The sequence below is a fragment of the Sceloporus occidentalis genome, unplaced genomic scaffold (genome assembly GCF_023333645.1).
Source record: "Sceloporus occidentalis isolate IW3139 unplaced genomic scaffold, rSceOcc1.0.p SCAF_425, whole genome shotgun sequence".
Classification (NCBI taxonomy): Eukaryota; Metazoa; Chordata; class Lepidosauria; order Squamata; family Phrynosomatidae; genus Sceloporus; species Sceloporus occidentalis.
In genome coordinates, this window is record NW_028317405.1 from 25,531 (window position 1) to 49,640 (window position 24,110).

The window sequence follows — 24,110 nt, forward strand, 5'->3', positions numbered from 1 at the left end:
ATAAAGCTCTGCAGAAGATGTGATAGATCGGGCATCCCTGATGGTTTATCGTTACTTAGGGATGACTCTCAAAAATATAAAGATAAACCATTTTATCTTTGCTTTCTAAGGGAGAGTCTCTAGATGTTTGTGACACTTTTTAATGGGCTAACCTATTCATAGAGTAAGATGGAGTCCCCTTAGCCGGTAAGGCTTCTGGAGTCTCTTATTCAGATTTAGTACTAATTGTAAAGAGCTAACTGGTCCAGACCCTTCCGGCATGCTGACCATTATTGGTTCTCGTAATATTTATTGGGCAGACACCAAGTATGGCTGATCCCAAAGCAATGGGAAACCATCTCTCCGTACATCAGGAAGGTCCATCTCTAGTGAGCTTCTGCAGCAGGAAGAGCTTAGTTGGCCCTGCGTAATGTATAGTTAGATTTAACATTAAATTATACATTATACAGGGTGAGGTCAACCCTCCTTGCTGGGGTCACTTACCATAGTTGGCCGTTCATAATAAGTAACGAAATGGAGCTAAAACACCGCAACTCTCTCTTCAGCGAATAAACCCCAGTGTCTGATTCCTGCTGGTATGCCAGACACGCCATATTTAATGTGTTCCTGGAGCTCTACACCTGGCTTTTTAAAGATAAACTTGATACAGTTTTCGGAAGTCCACAGTGCTTCAAAAGCCGCGTGATGTCACCGTTTGTCAGGAAGATATATTTTGTACAGTCTCTCCTTTTGATGTGGACCATTTGCTAGTGGTATGTGTTGACGTACAGCATGTGTTTCGTCCAAGTAAATTAGTCGACAAATACTCTACGCAGTCGCCGGCATTTTCCTTCCCGATTTGTAACTCGGTTGAGATTTTCATCTTTTTGCATTTTATGTCGAAATGAGACGCGTTGAGTACTGGATGATGGTTTTCTCCCCGTTTTGTGCGGTAGATCGTGTTTTGGCTGTTGCAATAGTCTAAGGGTTTACCAAAGGCCGGGATGGGTTAAACATGTCAAGAGCCACACACCAAAAACCATGGGGGTGGTTGCTGTACCTCTATACCCACATCAGAACTTTTAATAAAGAAACCCTCATGTTATCAGGAGCACATTGTGTATCAGCTTCTATGTGATACATCTTATGTGCTGTGTATATTATGCCGATTCCAAGCCTAAGACGAGATCCGATCATGGAGTCTTTACATCAGGAAGAACTAGACTAGATGGGCCACTCGCGTTATTGGACGGTCAGGCTCCTCATAGAGCCATGCAACAGGGAGCCCTTTAACAGGGACATCCCAGTTCTCCCCGGTCATCCTTTTAGCTCAGCAGAACTCTGCGCCAAGTCCCAAGAGTCCTCCGTAGGTTACTTTTGGCTGGCGCAGCCTTAAAAAGTAGAGTGCGGAATATGACATCCTAGCCCGATGCAGTAAGGAAGGGGGGGGGGAGCGACTGGTGGCACTGCCTGGGATTACACCGAACGTAAATATGACCCTGAGGTGGATAATGAGACATTCAGTCATCGCTGCCTCTTTCAACCAAACCGTTCTCGTGCCAGTCATCCAGAGGAGATCGGAACTAAGAACGAAATGCAACATTGTGTTAATAAGAAGCAGTAACGATATCTTTGAAATGCATGTCAGGCCATGTTGTCCGCATTCACAATGTATCCATGATTATCAGCACTCGCTACTTGTAGCGGATCATTGACGATCAGCAGTCCGCGCGGGGAGCCATTTATTTGGCTGTGGTCTCGCTCGGGAGTGACGGTTCCTTTCCATGGCGCGGTTTTCCTTTTAGACCATTTTCCTTTGAAACTTTTTGGCCGACGTTTGTTTTCTTAAGTATTTACTTTGCTTCCCATTTCTTCCCCGTGAAGCAAAATGTTTTTCTTTTGCATAATTAAACAAAGTGCGGGAACGACTTTGCGGCCTCTTCATGGTTTGGTTACTTTGTAACTTTCCAGAATTAAATATTTTTTCTGCCCTGTTATCTTTCACAGATATTAAAATCGTACATCCCCATGTTGTTTAAAGTAGCAGAAAGCGACCAGCCTGCTATAGGACTTGTAAAGATTTTATATACAAATATCCGGTTGGCTCGTTGACCTCTCTATAAAACCTATGCATGGCAGGAGGCAGCAGAAATGGGTTAAGATAATAAACACGAGTTAAGTTTGCTGCAATAAGGGAATACATTATATATATATATATATATATATATATATAACGGCTCTGTTTATGTCGGATGCGGGACATAAGCATGAACCCGTTGGGTGAACATAAGTGGTTATCGCCTGTCATCTTATAAATGGGAGCGGGTACGTCACGGGGGCTTTATTTATCACATTTCGTATTACTCCGTAGCAGCCACATTTTGTATGATGCCGCGCACGTTGGGGTTTCTACAGTTATCATGGTTGTTGTGTTTTCATATTGAAAGGGTAAATCTGAAATCCGTCTCCAGGCAGGGAACGCTCAGCCGTGGAAAGAGTGACAATTTCCTCCCGTGCTCCGGTTACTATCAGTAACGTGTTTAAACAGGAAGGCAGACGCACCCTTTAAACAAAGCTGCTTTTTTTTTTTTTTTTTCTCTCCCCTAAACTGTATCTCATCCAAATGAACCACAGCGGCTCGCATGCCATGGAGCTGCAGATCCGTGTTATGTTCCCTCCCCCCCCAATGTTAATGTGTCAAGGTGCCCAAATTTAATAAAACGACACAGTCGCAGTATTATTATTTTTATTCCCTGACAAGGCAATGAGCCCCGTAGACACCAGATGTGACCTTCAGCTTATCCGTTCGCATTGACAAAACCTTTAGTATACATAGATGCTGGAAGTCTCGAATTTGCCAAAGCAGTCCTGACAAGGGTTAGGGTACATTGTCCCACCTGGTTCCTGTTGGGGTACCAAAACTAGGTATCGTGCATGTGAAAAATAGGGGGTCCTTTTTGGAAAACACTTTGTAAATACTTCATGCCCTGTATGGTGTCCTGGGAAGGGAGCCTGAATATTGGTTCCTCAGACCTAATCTCCTGTTATCTCAGGGAATGCTGCTATCAAAAACAGCTTTATGAAAGTAGCCATAGTTATTAACCCCAAAACGACCTGTTTTTATTATTGAATTGAGACTTCCATATTAAATTGTGACCAGTTACATCCCCTATACTCTTGCTTTATGTAAAAATCTGCATGGATTTAAAGGATATTAAAACACCCATTTTCTAAAAAAAAGTTTAATAGATCTCTGCTCAGTAAATTCTCCAGATAATCTAGTTGTTTGTGATGTCACGCATAGCAGAGGGGAGCTATGGTTGTTTGTGATGTCACGCATAGCAGCGGAGACATATGTTGTTGGTGATGTCATGCTTAGCAACGGGGAGATATGGTTGTTGGTGATGTCACGCTAAGCAGCGGGGAGATTCACATCAGACGATAATGAATTTATAGAAATCTGCGCGCTTCTATTGATTTATGACACGTTATTACACAGAACCAGCTAAACCTTTCACAAGATCAAACATTAGCAGAGCTACAGCGAAAACAGTATTTTTAATTTAAATGGTTATTCCCCTAATGGACGCTCGTACAGACACTAACCCAATAAAGCTCTCAATAGACGTTGGGATTTTTCTAATGAAGCATTAAAGGTTGAGAGAATAAAATGATACGGCTTGATATTAAATGTTTCTGCTTTTTCTTGCCCTGGTTCGGTTTGTCCCTGACAGAATAGTCTGATGAAGAGCCAGACGCCGTGTCACTGAGAGCAAATCAAAGAGTCTTCGCTAATAACTAGTTGGAGAGAAATTGTTTATGTCAGCAGGCGAGACTAAGCAGCCGATCGAGCCAGGATTTCAAAGAACTTCGGGCGCTGGGATATTATAGTCTTATCCAGATTCTGCTCCGCACTCGTAATTTACATGCATTTGGAAATATGACCCAAGACATAGGCGTGACGGTTACCCTGCGAGCGAGAAACCAGCGAGGAACGTCTCCTCTGGGCAGAAGAAAGGTGCGGCGCACTTTATCCATACTCCTGTTTAAAGGGACAGTCTAATGCCCCATACACCCCACCAACAAAGAGTGCGTCTTAAGGAGACGGTCTAATGCCCCATACATCCCCACCAATAAAGAGTGCCTATTGAAGTACAAGTACTTATAAATACTGACTTACCTGATGAAGCTTGAGGGCGAATCATGGGGCGAGAAAGTGCCCCTCCAATAAATAGGAGCTCATTTGCAGGGGGTCCTCCTCAAACCCTGTGGAACTCCCCATGTACCTTGCTGACTGTTGGCGTGTGTGCACGGCCGTGACTGCGCAGGAGATCCATTTGGCCAAAGAGTAAGTAGCTGGAGGCAGGGAGGGGAGTAAATGCGTAGAGGGGATTCTCATGAGTGCCTATATGCATTCGCATGGAGAAAACGAAGGAAAATCATTTAAAGGGACCTCTCGCCTATTATATGTATTGAAGAAATGCACACGATGCTCGTAGAGCCCCTTTAAAATGTCTACAAAAGCATAGACATAGCAGTAATGTTGATCCTCGTGGTTTACTTATAAAAGATGTATATAAACTATATTATAAGATTGTATGTTATATCCATTTGATGTTTAATTTAAGGTCCCCCCCACCCCCAAAAAGCACAGCAAAAAAGGATTTGCGTGTAATTAAGGATATGGCCAGGTAATTTCTATTTTAAGCATGAAATCCGGCTGCTTAGCTGTATTTAAAATGGAATTATTGGAACGTTTAATCTATAGTCTATTTAATTAAGGGCTTTCGCTGGGCTTGTTGGGAGTTGAATGTATTTATATTTACAAGCTTTGGAAAAGTATCTGTATCCGAGTCTGTGCAGGGGGATAAAGCTCCTTCCCGTCATAGACAAAGGATATTAAAACACCCATTTTCTAAAAAAATGTTTAATAGATCTCTGCTCAGTAAGTTCTCCAGATAATCATTTTTTTTTTTTGGCGGAAGGCAAGCAAATTCTGTGTCCCTATAGATAAGACCAAATAAGATTTGAGGGTTTTTTTACGGCTGGAAAAACACGAAGAATTTTTCATATGTCCCATTAAATTCTGTATTTCAGTAGTAACTTTTAAAAGCAAAACTGATATTGGGGGGGGGCTACAAAGTAACGCATTGGGATAAAAAACACAAACAGTATGTTAAAGACGACTGAATACATCAATGGCCCATGCGTAGGCAACCAAAACGGCCGAGTACGATTTTTATGAATTTCCCAATATGTATGTAAATGTGTCATGTTTAAAGGTTTTTACTTCTAATGTGATAGACCTCTTGAATCGGTCCCGTGTTCTTAGTGTTCCAGAACATGCATGTTTAGGAATTATTAACCACAAATGCCAACAAAATGAGATAAAAGCTGGGCGCTGGAGAGCCGGAGGAATTTAGGAACAATAACAACATCGCTGGATTTCCTCTAGCGTGAATATGCCAGATAATCCCGGAAAAACCGCAAGCTAGCACTTCGTTTGTTCTGCTTTATAAACGTTAAGCCCGCTCTCTGCTGAGCTCGCTGTGTTTTGCTGGGGCTGCAAGTGCCATTCATTCTAAAATCATACGGGGTCCGGGACACGCTTTGGGCTTCACGAGGGCAGCGCCAAATAGCGGCTCAATTAATGCGCAGACTTCATGAACGTGGTCTAAAAAAAAATATTCCGGGGGACTCGGCCATGATGTGACGCCAAAAGCTGAACTATTTACACTCAATCCAATTATATTGGATCTTGGGATGTACAGTGTCTTATACCTACAGAAACACAAAATACTTTAATATTGTTACTATTGGATATTTTTTCATAGGTATAGATGATACGTTGCGTGTAAATGTTATTAAATTGCTTTTACAGTCCAAACTTCGCATTTGCTTAAATTCCCTTTTCTGGTATAGATTTAGGAATGGAAATAATAACCGTTGCTTATTGCGCATGGTAAACGCCAGCATAGAAGGCAGACATTGCTACCATCAACATTTCCCAACGTTTTATGGGATAGACTAATTTTTGGTTGCATGGAATAAAATGTCACTGCTTTCGGCAAATCTTCATTTATCTACAATATCAAAACTTACATAATAACAAGAAATGGCCCTGATGTTAAAAAGTATACGTTTCTCAGTGATATACGCGGGATCCTTGAAGAAATTTCAGGCAGGTTCTTCCAGACTACGATATTTTGCATTGGAATTAAAATTTCTCGCCGTCGGCTCATGACCTGCCAAAGGCTTTTGGAACAAGTTGTTAATTTATTAGGAACTCCGCAGGGATGGCAAAAAGCTCTGAATCAAGCCCAAAAATATTTTTTTTTTAAATGTTTGTGTTCATTCCTACAAAGGCTTCGGGGTGAAGAGTTTCTGGCGTGTGCCAAACATTTCTCAACTAAATGCAAATTTTATTACGATTTCTGTAATGCTGGTTTTATTTTTTTGTAGAGGTCATACACCGATGCAGGATAGATCCTGTATCGTAGCCATATTTTTTTATTCCTTCCTCCGATATTCTGTGTTTACTACAACCTTTATAGTTCTGGCCGGTAATTTAATTTATAGTTTTTTTGGGGTTTTTTTGTTTTGTTTTTTTTCTTCATCCAAGAAATCCTGTGTTTTACTTCTCTTAAGTTAAATTCTAATGTGATTATCCCACCCCCTAACATTAGCTGTTATATGTACTTAGCGTGTTATTAGGATGTAATATTAAGCCTTGACATCCTTATGTTGTGCCCATTTTTGCATTAGATTAAGTTTTGATTGGCTGTATTATTGTTTAATCGAATAGTCATGTTTAATATCCTATTCTGAATGTTCTATCACATGCGGAACAAGATCGAAAAGCAAATCAGAGTTTCCTTCTAACTATGTTAATATACATCTTAAGAGCGTCCTCTCAGGAAAAGGACTGTGGGGTGCTTTCCATGCCTAAAAAAATAATCTATGAATACATTTAAATAATAAATACCTGTTGAAGCGTCCATTTAACTCAGTCAAACACCTGCTTGGCTGCCATCTACTAAATAATTGAGATACATCCTAAAAGCACATCAGATACACGGATACGCTGCCAGGGCACAATACATTGCATTATTAATTATTCACGCAGAAATGGGAGCAGGAACGCCAATCCTCTTACACCTGTCTGTATAACCGGGGGGCTGGCTTGGGAAATTTAAACCTATTTGCCAATATGTTTCCCGGCATGCATCTGGTCTTCCCGTTTTATTGGTGACTCATTTAGTTGCTTTTAAAGATGTTATTGCAAGATTTAGAACTTGTACAGGAAGCATGGCATTCAGATCAGTGCCCATGGTGCCCAGCACCTAGGAGCAGGTAACTTGAGTACCTTTTACTTGCATCTTCCGAAACAGACATCTCTAAAGGTGGCACAATCCAAGGCAGAGAAAAGAAATCGGCTCAATTGTTTCGATCCTCCGTTTGATGGAGCGCTGAGGCCCATCGCTAAAATACAGGGTCTTTCGGAGTGTTCTTCTGCAAGGTTTCCAAAAATGCAACCTAATAAACCCCTTTTTGGAGGGACTGTCCCAACGTGGGATCCAAACCCCCTCTGTCCCTCCTACAACGCTCAGAATGGGTATGAAAGGATTCTCCAGCCCTAAAAGTCACCATAATGTGTATTTACAATATTTAGGGGTTAAATAATGTAAATACAATCTCATTACACTTCTAACCGCAGCCGCCAAAGCAGATGTCCCTCTTTGGCCGCTGTTATTGATGAGATGGATGAGTTTATTAATCTTATCAAAAAATTATTCCCAATTTTGCTATCTTATTGTTTGTGCCTTTATCGCTTATATGTTGATTGTTTATCATCTTCTAAGCCTGCGATGAAAATAAAATATATCTGAGAAAGTTCTCTCAAGTTCAAAAAGAAGCAATAAACCAGTTTGCAAATTAGCAGCTTTGATGAAAATTGCTTGGAAGAGAACTCTGATATTTCTGTTTTAATTGGATCTATTTGTGGATCAGAAAAAAAAGCTTCTCGTTAACATAATTTACCAATAATTTCAAATATACCATAAGATTTGTACAAACGCTGTTTGCAACGGTGCCCATTTACCTCTGGGCGAAAAGGAGGTAACAAAGATGATGTGACCTCCTAAAGTATTCATGCCTATACCTAAGAACCCCTGGGGATGCTTGGCCAAAGGCCTACCTCCCGATGGGATGGGGCTGGCCATGCTGAATGACTAGAGCTGGTCTTATCTTCCATAACCTGGAAATCAAAGCCTGTGTTGGACCTACTCCCTGAGTTTAGTGACTGCTCCCAGGCATGCACGACTTGCATTAGAATTCATTTATTTGCCTTATAATGTCCATACTATTAATCATTTTCACCTTTCATTAATCAATGTCATCTTAAAATCTTAAATGTTAACTTTCCTGGTGCCCTTGAGTGATTGTGTTGTCTGAGACCTGCCGTTCACTTCTGTAGAAGGCCTGCAAAAAAGTAAACCATAAAAAGGTCTCCAGTCCTTCAAAACCATTTCTAGCGGCATAGTTTTCTTTGTTATAATTCATTGAAGCAAAAAAATCGGATGTTGAGGTCGTGTCTTGGAGATCCTGTCGACTAATGTGGGTCTGTGTGGGGAAGACAGGGCAAGATGTAACATAAATATGTACATAGTGGTTTGTAGGCATGGAGTAACTCCCAGAAAGCACCATGGGATGATAAAGCAGGTTTTTGACCCAGGTCACCAGAGAAAGTTATGTCTGATTTCCTATTAGACAGCTTCTTCTGTATGGGCGAAGACCACTCACCATCGCCGATGCTTGAAGTAGGGCAGCTCATCGTTATTAGTGGTCAAACCCCTGTAAGGGGGGCTCCGTAGAGTAACACAGAAGCTCTTTTACTTCTTACCTTTTTACATGTGATGATAGGGCTGAATAACCACTATACTGCCATGTCGTTGGTCTCGTCTTATATTCAGGAGCTGTATGCCTATCCCATGCATGTTTATACCCCCTCACTGACTTTGTAAAGTGTATAAATGCATTTTCCCCCAGTGTTTGTCGTATAGATGGTTATCCATTAATTTCGACTTCCAGTAAACTCCTCTGCATCTATTCGTCATCCATTTAAATTACGCTTCTAATTTCTAATATCTCCAGTTTAGCAGCAGTGTCACATTTATTATTCCCCGGTGAATATTACCGACAAACGACTTCCTACCATCAGAGAACTTTCCTTCATCAGATTAAAATGTTTGTGACAAGCGTCCCTTAAGACACAGACTCTGAAAATATAGCATATTCTTTTTTACATACGTACTGATTTTATGTATGGAATGAAGAAAGATCAAGGATAACCTTTTAACATCATTCTGCCTGTAACGCTTTATTGAATTTCACCTTCAAGGTAGAAGATACATTTGGCACCAGTTTGAATAAAGACATGGGGGGGGGGGTTATGTTTGTGTGAACGGAGCAAAACCCATTAAGGGACATGATTTTTAACCTTCCCGATGTAACTAAAAGGTGTTCTGCAGCTGACTGTACGGATAACAAAGGCTCATTCATCCTTATGGTTCTGAAAAGAATGTTTGTAGACAGCCGAAGCGAGAATGATGTGTATTTAGTAAAAGGTGGGATTCTAGAGTGGTGACTCTTGATCTCATTTGAGAACTGATCAGGATTAATTAATCTAAAAAAAAATATTTTAACAATTAACTATGTTCCAGCAACAATTTTTGGCCCAATTTCAGATTTACAGACTTTTCTGGATGCGTATAATACTGCATGGATAAGCAAAATCCAGAACCATGCAAAAGCACGACCAGCTGCCCTGTGCGTACCCAAGTGGCTAGAACTACTAATTGTGCTATGCGGAGCCTGGGGGCCAAAAGGCCAATAACACGACCTCTAAAGTGTTCAGAGTCGATGGCCATGCACATTTTTGTATGAGCGACTGCGATTGCTGCCGTTCTGCAGGTTAATACCCAGGAGAGAACGGCATGAAGCTGCAACCCTGAAGGTTGACGGGGTAATTGGGGCATCTCTGGACGTTTTATTTTATGCCTCCTTATGCCATTAATTACAGCAGCGAGTCAGCACGTGTTTTTATTGCATTGAGTTTTTTTCTCATTCATAATCCTAAACATTGGCGTCCGATGTGTATGTATTTACACTGTTTAATGTGTTGTTGTGGTTGTTCTGGAGTTTATTAAAGTGCACTGAATGTGTATTTGCTGGTTACTGCTCCAGACACTTTGTTGGGTTACAAGTTGCCGGATTAGTTTGCCCTACTGGATACAGCATGTTGGCTGACGATCAGGTTCATTCATTTGTTATGCTGTATGGTTTATCCCCGTTCTCTTGGCTTGTCTCTGTTACGGTGTAAAATTCCTTATTTCATGGTTTCCTCGCATAGGAGTGTATTGTAAACGCGACTGATAAGTGGGGTCCTGGGTAAACAAACACAATTTGCTGTTAAAACAAGAATCACAAACGCTCCATCCGGGTATGGTGACGCAAAACGTGTATCGTATTGATGTGATTTTTAATAGGATCAGAATGTCGCTTCACCAGTTTAATGCGTATGATATCAGAGAGCTCCCTTTTTTGTGATGTCGGCCCTCCTCCCCTTCAAATGCATAGAAGTATCCTACTGAATTACCCCATATTGCCCCATCCCCCTGGCTATTTTTCATGGCGTTGATGTGTTCCGCATGCGAAATACTCGCCTCCAGTCAGCTTCAGCGCTGTTTTGGCAAACGCTCAGGGCGAGGGGCCGTTGCCCAGAAGTGCTCCTATCAGTTTCAAGCAGCCAATCAGTGGCAAGTATCTTGGGACTGCGGAGGAGGAGCCTGGCTACAGCGTATTTTCATTATAGGGCTGTTACTAGATGGCAAACTGTCCCTTTAAACGCTAAATTGTGATTGTGGCGGCCGTTAACATCCAAAAGCGATCTATATCCCCTCTATTGTGACATTTTACCTTCTGTACAATATGTTTTATGGAGATTTTGGGTGCAAAAACCCTCAGGGGCCACACCTGACTGGGGAAGAAGGATTTAATTGAAAACTCTGATATAAAGCTAATGTAACCTGCATATTGGCTGGGAGCTGGTATTAGGAGCCCGTGAATTTGGAGCATCCGCTGGTATAAATCACCCGTCGGCACTCGTCAGCCCCATAAACCTCAGCCTCCCGTTCCGAGGATTTCCTGATATTTCAGCGATGGGCCTCAGCGTTCCACGAAATGGAGAATCAAAGCAATTTCCGGCGGCAGCAGCGGATTGCTTTCATTATCGGTGATTTCAGTCGAATAAACACAATTATAGGTGGGATATATAAGAAGATTACATTGAAGTTGCTACCTTGTACGTTCCGTGTACACACATCTCCCAAAGGTCAGCCGTTCCTCATCTCTCCTTCCGATTACTGACTTCCTTCTAGAAATTGTCTTAACCAGTTACCTGCCAGATGGAACCCACAGCCCGAGATACGCAATGTGCCGATCGGCGTGATTACCGGCGGGAAAAATTATTGCTTTTTTACAGTAACCGGAGCTGGGACGTCAAAGTCTGACATCAACACTGAATCACGGTGTTTGCTGAACTATAGCCCTAAATGGTTACAGCAGTGTTCCTAAAGGGCCCCCAAGGGGGAATATATTTTGGATGTGTTCCCATTTGATCCAGAAAATGGATCTGATGGAGTGACGCGACCGCCTTAGAGGTGAGAAGATGGGGCTGCCTCATGGACCTCTCTTCTACAAGTTCCTGTATGAGAGAGGATGAGGTGCCTCCTCGTCTGTGTTTACATCATTATAAACCTTGTGGAGCTCGGTTCCTTAATTTTATAATGTAGATTTACTTTTATATTTCCCTGACCCTCTCCCTGCTGTCCTAAAATCTCTACCCCTTTCTGTACTTTTCCCTTTTTATGCCCCCCCTTCTTTCAAAACCTCTTTTATCCATACCCACCACCTCTCTACCTTCTCTCACCCCGTCTCTCCTGTGATTTCTTCTTCTGCCCTCCCTTGCTCTCTCTCTGAACCCCCGTGCTAGAAATTATTCTGCCTTTCTCTATTCCAAGGCTTTTTAAAATTCATTTTCTTTTACGTCCGCTCGTAACGTTTCTCGTTGCGTTTCCTTTTCTCTGTTTTGAAAGGTGCGGTGAATGCGTCTGATTGGCTCATTGTGAGGAAGGATTGGTTTCCTGCGAAAGATTTCGGAAAGTAATTTGCTTTAATGCTTCCGAGAGCCGCGCAGGCTGGGGAGGATTAATGCGAGTTCACCTGGCTCTAATGCGGATTGGAATTGTCTTATTCACAGCTGGCAGGTGTGTGACACGAGCAGGCGTCTGACTGCTGACGTTGCGCAAGATCCTTTTCCAAGTGAACGATGTAAATTAGCTACTAGATATGTATGTTGTTTTGCTGCTGGTTGATGAGTCTAGCATCCTAGGCAATGGCCTTAATATTCTTTCAGTACCCCCCCCCCTTTAGGGGAAGCTGTAGCTCCAGAGCTGCAGATCAGCATCTCCTCTATGATCTGCCGCTCACACCACGTGGGGTTCTCAGAAGTTGCGGCGGGAGCACTGGGTCTCACTAGCGTCCCGTCTATAGTGAGGCAAATGTTCAGCCGAACACGTATCCTGCATGGCAAATAGCTGGGGGTATTGGGGAAAGAGGCAGATGCGCGTATGGGGGGATTCTGCCAAAACCATCCATGCATCTGCAAAAGGGATGACAAGAAAATGTAACAGGATCACTAGGTTATATGTGTGTATTAATGCGCCTATCCTTGAGTGTCCTTTTAAATCAAGTGTCATTGGAGACAAATATATTCCATGACGGTATATTACGTGCACCCATTGGTTAAAAACGGTGCATATATATATATTATAATATAAAATCCGCTCAGAGGATATCTTGAAGAAGCGGCGGTACTTCCTTGGGATTTAACCAGAGCTTTTCATTAGGAGGAAGAAGAAAAAAAAAAGACGAGAAGAGGCAGGCAGTTATCTCCCGGTAATTATCTACAATTTCCATAGCGGTTCATCTGCAGCGTCTTCATTCTGCATTTTTTATCATTTGTAATTTTCTCTGTAATGTATTCCGGAGCCTTTTTTCCCTGAGCTTTTGACCTTGCAGTAATCATCAAGCCTTTTTTTTGTCAGGGAGGCTCTGCTGCGTTCATTTTACTTTTATCGGCTACTGAGAGAGGTTAAGACGACGCTTCATGTTTAATCAGAATGGAAGCAGCTATTCCGCCCCAGCTCCTGCGCAGACTGCCTCCCGAGGAAAGCCTCCGCGTGACGGCAAACCGATCACAATGAGTCGCCCCGCTTCAGCTCTATACGTCCGGCAGCGTCTTATACAGACACGTATATTGCATGTTTGCATGCAGGACGCTCTCCGTATACAAAGTACCAGAGGGAGATCACGTTAAAGGAGGTGAAATGTTTGAGCGACAGGACAGAATCTAAAACTAGAGGGTCAAAAACTTGGATGTAGTGTATGGAAGTTTTACTTGACAGAGTGGTAGATAAGTGGAACAACCTTCCATCAGAGATGGTAGCGGTTGCATGGGGATAGGCATCCTGAATCTAAGCCAAGACCAAGGACCGAATAGGACTCAAGCTTTTCTCATGGTTAAACGTTTGGGGCCCAATGGCTATTGTCTGCTGTCTCGTTCTGTTTCTGTGTTGACACGGTCATTAGGCCACATTATTGACAGACAAGGTGAATCACGCCATTAGCCACGCTCCGTGGCCCTCCGAATATGGACTCGCGAGGTTTATAGCCGTTTCCCTGTCTCCTGTTTAAAATACGAAGGGATCTGCTTTTGTTTATTGCCTCTGGAGGGGGGGGGGGGTGAGAAGGTTTGAGGCTGAACTTTCCATTGTAAATATTTGAATATATTTTCAAAGATTTGCATTCGAGCGTCTCGCTGCATCCTTTATCAGAAATGTCATTTGTGTGAATCCATAACAAATTCCCAAATAAGCGCGGAACGCGGGATAATGAATTTCTGACCTCTCCTGCCCCACAGCTGTGGATTTCATTTCCAGCCATCAAATATAAACTATTCTCTGTCCGCACCTTTCTTTTTAGAAGCGCACAAATAAGGGTGATTGGAAATGTTTATTCTTTCAGATTGCGGCACGCATGCATTTAGATTTGTGTTTCTGCAGATGCAACATCCGTTCACGCAGCGGCTTAATCGGTCTTTATCCTGAAATCCAACTGTAGCAGAAAGATACAAAAACATTTATTTCTCAATTCACTTTAAGGCTATTTTACAGAGACCGGGAGAAATAATATATTCATCTAAAAATAGCAATCATTAAAAAAAAAATAAGTGAAAACTGACACAACTTTTAACATTTCAATACGTACTGAGTTTTTTTTATTCTGCAGACCTGGTGGCGGGCATTGTTGTCAGTCATGTGATATTCCTTGTTACTTTCCCGGCTCAAACACCACACTGAGCTGTTTCTTTATGGCAATGCTAATGAAGTCCGCTCCATAGACTTCTATTAGTCAGAGTGTCCGTCTGGCTGATTAAGACAGTCAGTCTAACGTTTTGAAATGTAATGTCTGGAGACATCGGGGGTCTTATTTTTTAATTTATATAGCACTAGCAATAAACAGTGTTGCGTACAGTAAATACACTCAAAGGCAATAACAAGACTAGGATTAGGTGATTTAACGCTTAGGTAATCTTGGATTACATTTTATTTACGGAGTGCCGTTAGATTCTATAGCTCTGATACAAAAAGGGAGAATAACATTAAAATTGACAATAACATGAACAGACGGTAGGACCTACCAGGGCATCATGGTCAAAAACATCCCCGAAGCTTGTCAACCATGACACGGACGCTGAATGTTTCACCCTCTGTCGCTTTGGGTGATTTATCATAAAATCATAAAATGGATTATGCCGAAAGATGCGGAGCATGGAGACTGACATTGGGTCTGAGGCTCTTCACGTTATGGCCGAACGTGGACTCTTCCTCTCTGACATTGAATATAACACCTCATGTCTTGCCGAACATGTCCGCTCTTCTCTTCCAAAGATGACGTTTCTATTAATACTATTCTTTGCTCGTTCTGTATTTCTGTATTTGGGTTTGTAACGTGTTTAAGCTCTTCATGTATGTAAAGCTGCCTCACAGACTGGGGATTTTACTGAAAGACCATCTTTTTCATTGATCCAGCAGCAGTACACTGTGTTTTACCTGCAGTGCTGCTTATTGTACAGATAAATTGAGTTTTTTTTAATTTTTTTTCCCTTTTCATTCCCCACACACAGTTCTGTCTATTAGTAGATTAGGTTAGTAGGTTTGATGTCTAAATCAATCAGCATCCATGCTTCCGACGCTAAAGTGAAACACTTTTTTTTTAAAGATTTTAACTGAATAAAAAAAATGCAGGAAATTTAATATTCACCTCCGATACATCGAAAATATGGAAATGGGACGCCTGGCTTGGCCGTCACAATCTGCCTGCGTTCTGCCTCATTCTGTAAACGATGGAGCGCGTTTCCGCGATTGCGAGGCCGTCCATGCATGCTGGAGGACTCTCTCTTTCTAGAAATTGCTGAATTTCCCTTGAATGTGGGATTATTCTGTTTGCTTTAGGACTGTGAGTCTATTTAGCACAGTTTCCCGCATTTGCTTTTCGTATCTTTAACCCACATATTGACGGCAACTATAGGAGCATGTTTCTAAACTAACCTTTTCATGCTACAAAAACCGTACTACAGCCCTTGGGGTTCTCTTCCTTCTCCTCTCCCACCATACAAAACCCCCCGGGACCGGTCAACAACCTAACACTAGAGATAACTGAATGCCGAGGAATAATCATTCATATTCTGGAATGTGGTGGCTACTTTTATGGCGGGGTTGTAGAGTAGTATTGTGTTTTTATTTTAAATATATGATCCCAAAAGCTTTAAAGATGTTAATCATTTGGTAAGACTGGAGAAAACCGTGATGTCCATAGTTCACGAAAGCTTAATGCTGAGGCCCAACCTTTGGTGCCACCTTGGACCCTTCAAAGAACAGTTCTGCCCACTCGCTTTGGGTCCCTGCGGCATTTTGGTGGCTCTCCTTGATGGCGTGAATTTTTTTCACATTGTCTGCTCATCCCCAGGAATCTCTTCTCTCCGTTCCCTGCCGAGCCCTTGACTCACGTTGCTTCCTGGATCTCAGCGGCGTGTAACACCGTGACCTTTTGTCCTTGTACGCTGGGTGGTACAGCTTCATTCAGCCTGAATTAGTTTACAGTTTGGCAAAAGCATCAAAATTCTATCTCCGAGGAATTCCTTCACATCGGCTGCGCTGTTACTCCCAATAAGAGGGAGCTCCTGGTGTTTCTAACTTAGAATGTTTGACAGAACTGCTAGAATCTGCTAAGCCGAATACAAATTTCCGACACCGCACCAGGCCTTGAAGATGTGTATATCTTCCGTTACGTTGATTGCTGAGAGGCCGACACGTGGATTTGTTCAAACTTGCCCCGGTCAGGCCTCTCAGAACTGTTTGCAAAAGAAAGCGAAAATATACATAAGTTATATCACACAATAGGGGGGGGGGGTCATTGTGCCTCACCTCCCCCGATGGGATGCGTTCGGCCGGAGAAATCTCTGCGCACGTCATATACTCACAGTCCACGCGGCACTGGGTTGTGAGACCCCCATGTGAATGAACGGCAATCGCTACCATTGAACTTTAAGCTGCCTGGAATCGTCGGACCGCGGAGGAGGAGGAGGAGGAGGAGAGCTTTTGCTTCTAAGGATCCATATTAAAGTTCTCACAGAGTACGTTAATATGCATCCTTCAGTGGGGGCGTCGGGGACATTAAACTGCCCCTCTAATTGTTTAAACAAAGGAAGCGAACACTAATAGTTTTTACACTAAGGCACTCGTTTCCCTACACAATTAAATGCATGAGATGTAAACAGCCACATGAATAATCTGATACCTAGAATATACGTTAAAATACATTATAATTAGATTTAAAAATAATGTAACCTAATTAATAAATGGGTATAAAAAACATAAAATACATACATAAAGAATACATAGAGCAGGGTTAAAAGGGTTGTAAATACTGAACATTTTTTGAGAAAGTGGGTGGAGTTAATGTAAATATAAACCATTGTTTATTATGAGCTTTACTGTATGGTGGCTCTCTGTATTATGTGTTTTATGTCGTATGGAAATAACGATTGTCCGAGAAGAATAGGATTTGCATTGAAATCGGTAGCTCAGCGAATGCACGTGAGGAGCACGCCAAAGACTGGACACGGAAGAGAGGGGGGGGCCCGCTGACTTTAAACTGTCCCTTTAATCATATATTCTTTTGGGAAGGAACATGTGACATGAAAGCAGGCACTGATAGGCTGTTGAAGTAGTAACAGAAGAGACTACTTAAAAGCTTGCGTTTATGTAGTTAAACCTTTAAAGCAATAAATCGCCGGACATACTAAGGTTTATTTGCTTGACATCTTAGGGAGCGCCATTAATGGAAGAGCAACTGTTCTCATCCGCCATTAAGGGAAAAGTAACTTTTACCAAGCGGAGCTTTTCATTTCCTTATGTTATAGAAAGCTGTGTACATGGAGGGTCCATACTCTCTAAAAGAGCACGGTGTGTAATAAGCCAGTCACAGACGTGTACATGGCATGTAATATGGAGAGAATAGCCTCTACACTCCTCGTTTTGATTGCCAGGGCTAACGAGTAACAGGGAAAGTGTTTGGGCTTGCCCTTCTATAATGATGTGATCAGCTTGCTGGAAAAAGACATTAGTTGGTTCATTAAACTCTTTAACTCTTTGATTCCTGGGGGAGTGTGTGTTTTGCGCACTTTAAGGAAATCTGTTTTCTTGCCCTTGCTGTTCAGAGGTTAAATAATGGGTGGAAAACGGTTATTGCAAAATCCAAAGCCTTTCAGAAAGTGAATCACCGTCCCGGAGCATTGTTAGGAGTCTGTATATTTTCAGGATGTTCCAGGCAAAACCTGAAGGACACATGATCTGGTGTTCAGATTCTAGAATATTTCAGGCTAACACACCACCGAAGCAGATGCCGTGCACATGGAAGCACACATGAGATGTTTGCACGTGTTTGTCTTAGCTCCCTCTGCCAAAGTGCTCTACAGAAGATCGAAAAGGCATTTAATATATAAAGAAGTCCAGCTGCTTCGAGCTGTTAAAAGAGAAAGCGTAACATAAGCTTGAGTATGACTCAACAAGCGCTTCCTCATCCTGTACTCCATGCATATGATGGCCAAGTGTTCCCTCTAAGTGCCGCCTCCCAGCTCCTTTGCAGGAGATCTGTTTGGCTGGATGCCCTGCGAAGTGCTTTCCGGCCTCTGATTGGCTGCTTGATGCCAACAGCGGCACAGGGAGAGATTACGTGTAAACCATGTTGACCGGCATCTCAATTCCCAGTTCATAAGAGCCATGCGAGATCGTTCTTTCCCCTTAAATTATTCCTCTCCTGTATTTAAATTGTAATTTGTTGTTTGGCTCCGTTAGTCTTTGAGGGAGGATGAGATGAATGGAATGACTTCCCAATGAATAAAGCAGGGCACTTTAGTTTGGTGGTTGAAGGCAGGGCACTGGAGCAGCGAGCTGGGATATGAAGTCATATTACGGCACGCTGCCTCAAAACATCGCAAGGTGGCCATGTGGGGGCTGCATATGAGGTCTTTGGTGCAAATACCCAGACCTGGATGTATTTCAGAGCTCTGCGAGACGAACGCGGGAGATCCTCCGATCCCCGTAGCCATCCTATGATCTCTGATCTCCGTAACATCCTATGATCCCCCGCTTCCTGCGTGGCAGGTATGGACTTGGCTGATGTGTCAGCGTTTGCCAAGTAATTCATCTTCCTTGAGGTTAGAGTCTCTTTTGTAATTAACTTCCTTGGAACAATTATACTGATTACAAAAAAAGGCAAGCTATAGTTACTTTAAATAAATTGAGATATTGCAATAGATGTGAAGAAAACAGTCCCGGTTTAGATCTGCCTCCCTGCCAAAAAAAAAAGTCTTATTCCGCTTAATGAATCTGATAGATCACGGCCCCTCTGTGTCTGCTGTTAGATCGCGTCCTGTCGTGGAGATCTCGTCACCTATGTGATGTGACGGCACGCCGGTATCGTCTGGAATGAGGGAGTGGGGTGAGGTATTGGAAAGTTAGGAGCGTGTAAGAGAGGAGGAACGTAGGAGGATCATCCATGTTAGGTCTGCAGAAAGCAAACAGATTCATGGTTCGTTACACCTGCCGTTTAAAACCGTTAAACGCTTAGGATGGAAAAAATGATTGTGAAAATATTCTACGCTTGTTTTTGAAGTGCAGACCCAGGTTTATCTTTTTAAATATGTTCATTTAATGATTCTTCTTTGGCTTTCTGGCAACCGCAGCACGAAAGCTTAGGGATGTATTTTATTTTTTAGTATTTTTGCGGAGATCAGCGAAGCAGACAATGTTTATGACCGTAACTGTCTGAGAGAACCAGGGAACATTTCTGCTTCTACCAGTTGCCATAGTTCAGTGAATAGCCACAGATGGGGTGTCGGAGTGTTTGCTGGTTCTCTAGGTGGGTTTCACCATAAGTCAGTATATACAACGTACCCGCCAACGTTCCAGGTGTTCACAGTGGGGCAACTGGGTCGCGGGGTGTGGAAGATGGCTGAAGGACCATGGTGCTCCACGGAGTCCATAGTGAGATGGCCACATGAGAGCAACCTCACAGACCTCCACTGATATTTGGGTCCCTGGCCGGAGGATCTAACCAACCAGCCCCTGATCCCTACTGTCCTCTTGAGGATGCCCTCTTAGGATCCTGATCCTGTCTCTGTCAGCTAAACGCATTTCTTGCTCACCGTGGCACACATGGGCTCTACACTCCAGCACTAACTCACGTGATGATTCCACGGGGTCCAAGCTTTTTCCTGACAGTGATCGGCCAAAGCAGGCAGCAGAAGGGCCGTACGCTGTATGGGGGCACTTTGCTCTGTAAGCAGAAATGGAAAATACAAAGGAGAGCCACACATTTTATTCCAAACATCTCAACACCCTCCTGTGCCTGCAGCGAGGTGATTGATCTGATATGCCTCGTCCGCATGTTGGCTTCATTAGGCTAATGCTTTTCTTTATCAACACAAAATAATTAATGCATCGTTAATCTGTTGCCTTAGAAACCATCCCTGTTCACTCACTTTATAGTTTGCGCCTGTCTCTCATCTCCCTAGGACTGCCAGGTATTTATCTGTCCGAAACAGCGGTCGAAACCGCTGGGCAATAATCAATCAATGTCACATTCGCTGCCGTATTAATGGAAAGCGTCGGCAGCGGAGAGCTGATTTCCTTGTTTTGTTGGGAGGTTGGAAGATCTTGCAGTGCATGGTGATGACAGAATAAAGAGCCAGCTTTCTATTAAATGGAATCTACAACGTTCTTTAAAATAAAAAGAACCACTTTGCTTTATTTGTGAAAATCTATTGTGTACGTGTATATATGGCTGGCTGGACACATGAATAACACAATGGCTCATCCTTTCACATGAGGAATATTTAATCCCTAACTATATGATTAAGATAACGAAGTCACAGAATATAAACGGGCTTGTGTAAAATTCCATTAATTGCTCTCGTGTTGCTCAGGCCTACGGGGTAATCTCGCATGAAAGTCTCTGGAGCATTAAGAATGATGACCTATGCTATTAACCATAAATGTAGCCATCTGAGTCATTTTTGTGCATTTATAGTGAGATAAGTTGAGGGGAAAGTCCAGTTCGGTGTAAGCTTAAAGGAATTTTTTAATGCCTGAAATAAGTTGCAATAAAATAAGTATATAAATGAAACTTCTAGCGGTTAATGTAGGCTTTTGGGAAAAACTCGCCAATATAGTAAAATTTTTAATGTTCTGGTTATATCTCCCTTCTTATAGGCTCCCCCATCATATGTTCCCTTAATATAAAATGAAAACACAGTGAGCAACACCAAACGCACAGACATATGTGTGTGTATATATATATATGTATACACACACACACACACACACACACACTCTGACACTACAGTATACACACACTACTCTTACCTTGCAGAGATTTGTTGCCTCTCTAGCACCTTAGTGTCAATGTTATGCTCAATAAAATCAGTATGTATGTGTGTGTGTGTGTGTGTATATATATATATATATATATTTGTTTTTGTGGGGTTTTTTTTGTTTTTTTTTTACATTCCTACATGATGACAAACCCAATCTATTACTAATCTGTTTTCTTTATAAAAGTGTTGTGTGGGATGTGTGGTTTCCCCTTGTGGTAACCACTTATTCCTAATTTTAAACCCTGAGCTCATTGTGACTAAATACAACTTTTTTTTTTTTTTTTTTTTTTTTTATGTAACTAGCCTTTTCTGCTTAAGTATGGTGTTTATATATAGATATAACTTTTTTATATAGTTAAATAGCGTCAAGAATTTACATTAAAAGGGAATGGCAAAACTAGAATTGACAAAGACAAACCACTGCGTTAAGAAAGATGGCCTGGTTACAAAGCTTGCAATCTATCATATGGTTTGAGTTCTGAGTGCGTACTTTGTCTGTCCGTGTGTGTGTGTGTGTGTGTGTATATATATATACACACACACTATATGTAATAATTAATGTTTCTGTGCCTTAAAAACAGGCTTTTAATTTATCGCTATGATAGCTCATTTCTGCTGCAATTAACTTGGAGCGGTAGAAGTTTTCTTAGCACTCCAGCGCTCCGTGATCCTTGCTGCTCGTTAGGCTGTCAGCGGGGTTCGGTTCATTACGCTGTCCGTTTGGGGACGTTAAAGCTAGAGGCAGTGGCGCGGTGTCTCCTCATTAATTTCTTATGATGGATCCTTTCCTCCGGCATACACACGAGCCGTTCTATTTATTAGAATCCCGTTACCTGCTTCACGCCAAACCGCCAGCCTCACACATGGAGATCGGGAGCCGCTATTCACAAACGCTTAGGAAGTTCGCTCGTTCCTGGTTAATGAAAACAATATTAGATATGTGCATTAACACTTTGCAGTTTTGTTAGGGTTTAGACTTCCCATTTTTTTTTAAAATAAACTATTAAAGAAAACACTGTCAACCTTTTGTAGTTTTTCAGATTAATCTATCATGGGGGGGGAAAGTTAAATTTTAAAGTATGTTTCTTCCTCATTCATGAAAGATTAGTCGAGTTAGTTTCGGATACGTTTACGTCTTCTCATCTTACAAAGTGTTTACAATGCGGATGTGCAGAGACAGTATATCCATTGACCGTAGCACGGAGAACAGTCCTTCAATGGGGGATCTGTATAGGAAGGACCGTAATAACCTATTAGTACTAATTCCTCCCTACTACACATCGCTGACGGGGGGGGGGGGGGGGTAACTGATCACTGCATTCCAGATGCATAGATTAGTTATTATACATGTGCTCCATGTCTTTAAGGCACGCAACTCTCTCTAATGCGGTCTATGCAGACTGTGTTGACCTGGCACAGTGTAACCGACCCATTGATCAGCGCGACACCGGGGTCCTGATCTCCCAAGAGGGCAATCTGCCCCCCAGTATTGGCAGCAAGGGGACTGGTGATGGCCTGGGTTACGTTACTGTATGTGTATATATACAGTGTATGTATATTATGGTATGTTTTGTGTGTAGTGCCCAGCTTTGTGATGCCTTTTAGTCGGTCACCCTGCTTGTCAAACCCAGAGGTTCCTTCTTCAGATAGAGTAAAGAATTAGCCGAGGCTTTAAAGGTTTGTGTTCCTCAGCTACATGCGTTGGCTGCCGTGGGTCATAGTTGTCTTCTGTAGCCCTGTCTTTCCTTCAATTGCAAATGAGATAAAATATTTGTATTTATTGCTGAATTTAATGTTTTCAACCAACATGGAATAAAAATGGTTCAAAACCAAATCTCGGGTTTCTGATTGTATTATAAACGTATGCAGAGTCAGCATCTGGTCCTTCGCTTTTTAACCCAGTAAAATTTAGGGAGAAAACATGTTTTATGCATAAAATGTAATGGGGTTGTTTAGTGCTGAAGGTTGAGTATCTCGGCTTTGTTTTGTGACGTTGTCTCGTTTCCCATCGCAGGTGCGATGCCGGCTCCGGAGCAAACCCCTCTGATGGAGGACGGCCACCAGAAGGTCGCGCAGGAAGCTCCCCCCAATGCTGGCATGGAGCCCGAAACAACCGCCACCAATATTTTGGCATCCGTAAAGGAACAGGTAAGACTTAGACACTACTTTCAGTTCAGTCATTTTTCTGAAGCTTTCTTTTTTCATGTTTAACTGTAATCAGACACTTGGCTAAATCTGTTTTATGATGTCATACTTCCTACAGTTGTACCTTTCTGTTCTTCTGCTTTGCTTTTAGCTGCTCCTATAATATTAGATTACATTGTTGTGCAATAGAACCCCTGGATCCAATATTGCTTTACAAAGCAATTATTCGTTTAGTAAACACAGGGGTGTGGTTTTTTTTTGTGTGTTTTTTTATAATATGCTGGGTTTTTAACATTAAATGCAACAAATGTCTTTTCTAAAATTTTATTTTGAAACAACATTTCTCCGTCCGTAGCCTTTGGTGCATTCGTGGCGATTAAGATCTCTGGATCAGAGTATTTAATTTCTCCAAACTTTGTTTTAGCATCTGGCGTTTCCCACCCAGAGATTGGTGAATTTATTGCCGTATTTTTGTAGATAAATGGTGGGACAGAATACTCCATTGTACAACTAAATGGGAGCAACATGGCTTTATCACGATGTAGAAGAAGCCAACTTTTCTTGGACTGGTGAAAGGGATCATGGAAAAAACCCGAGAACACGAACAGTGAAAACGGCTGCTTGTTTTGCTTTTAATGCAGTGAAAGGACAAGCTTTGACGCTATTGTCGTAGGTGTCTTATACTAATTATATTTTAGAAGGACACCCCAGCCATTATATGCACCTTAATGCATGCGGAAACTGAGTGTCTTCTCCTGTTTACCAGTGTCCATGCGCGGTATCTTCCCGGACAGTAAACTGGAGACCCTCAACGCGCATTAAACCCCCCCCCGACTTCAGTCAGAGCACTTTGGTGGCTGCTGCA

At 42.2% G+C, this 24,110-nt stretch overlaps 1 protein-coding gene across 3 annotated transcripts in view; it reads left to right on the plus strand.

The window, feature by feature from the left end:
• The first annotated feature begins 23,119 nt into the window (after positions 1–23,119).
• LOC149272683 (plakophilin-4-like) overlaps positions 23,120–24,110 on the plus strand; it is a 54,328-nt gene continuing 53,337 nt past the window's right edge. For all 3 annotated transcript variants that reach the window (XM_089506813.1, XM_089506814.1, XM_089506815.1), the window contains exon 1: positions 23,120–23,248. In XM_089506813.1, the coding sequence (XP_089362939.1) occupies positions 23,120–23,248 (129 nt within the window). The remainder of the gene's footprint in view (positions 23,249–24,110) is intronic.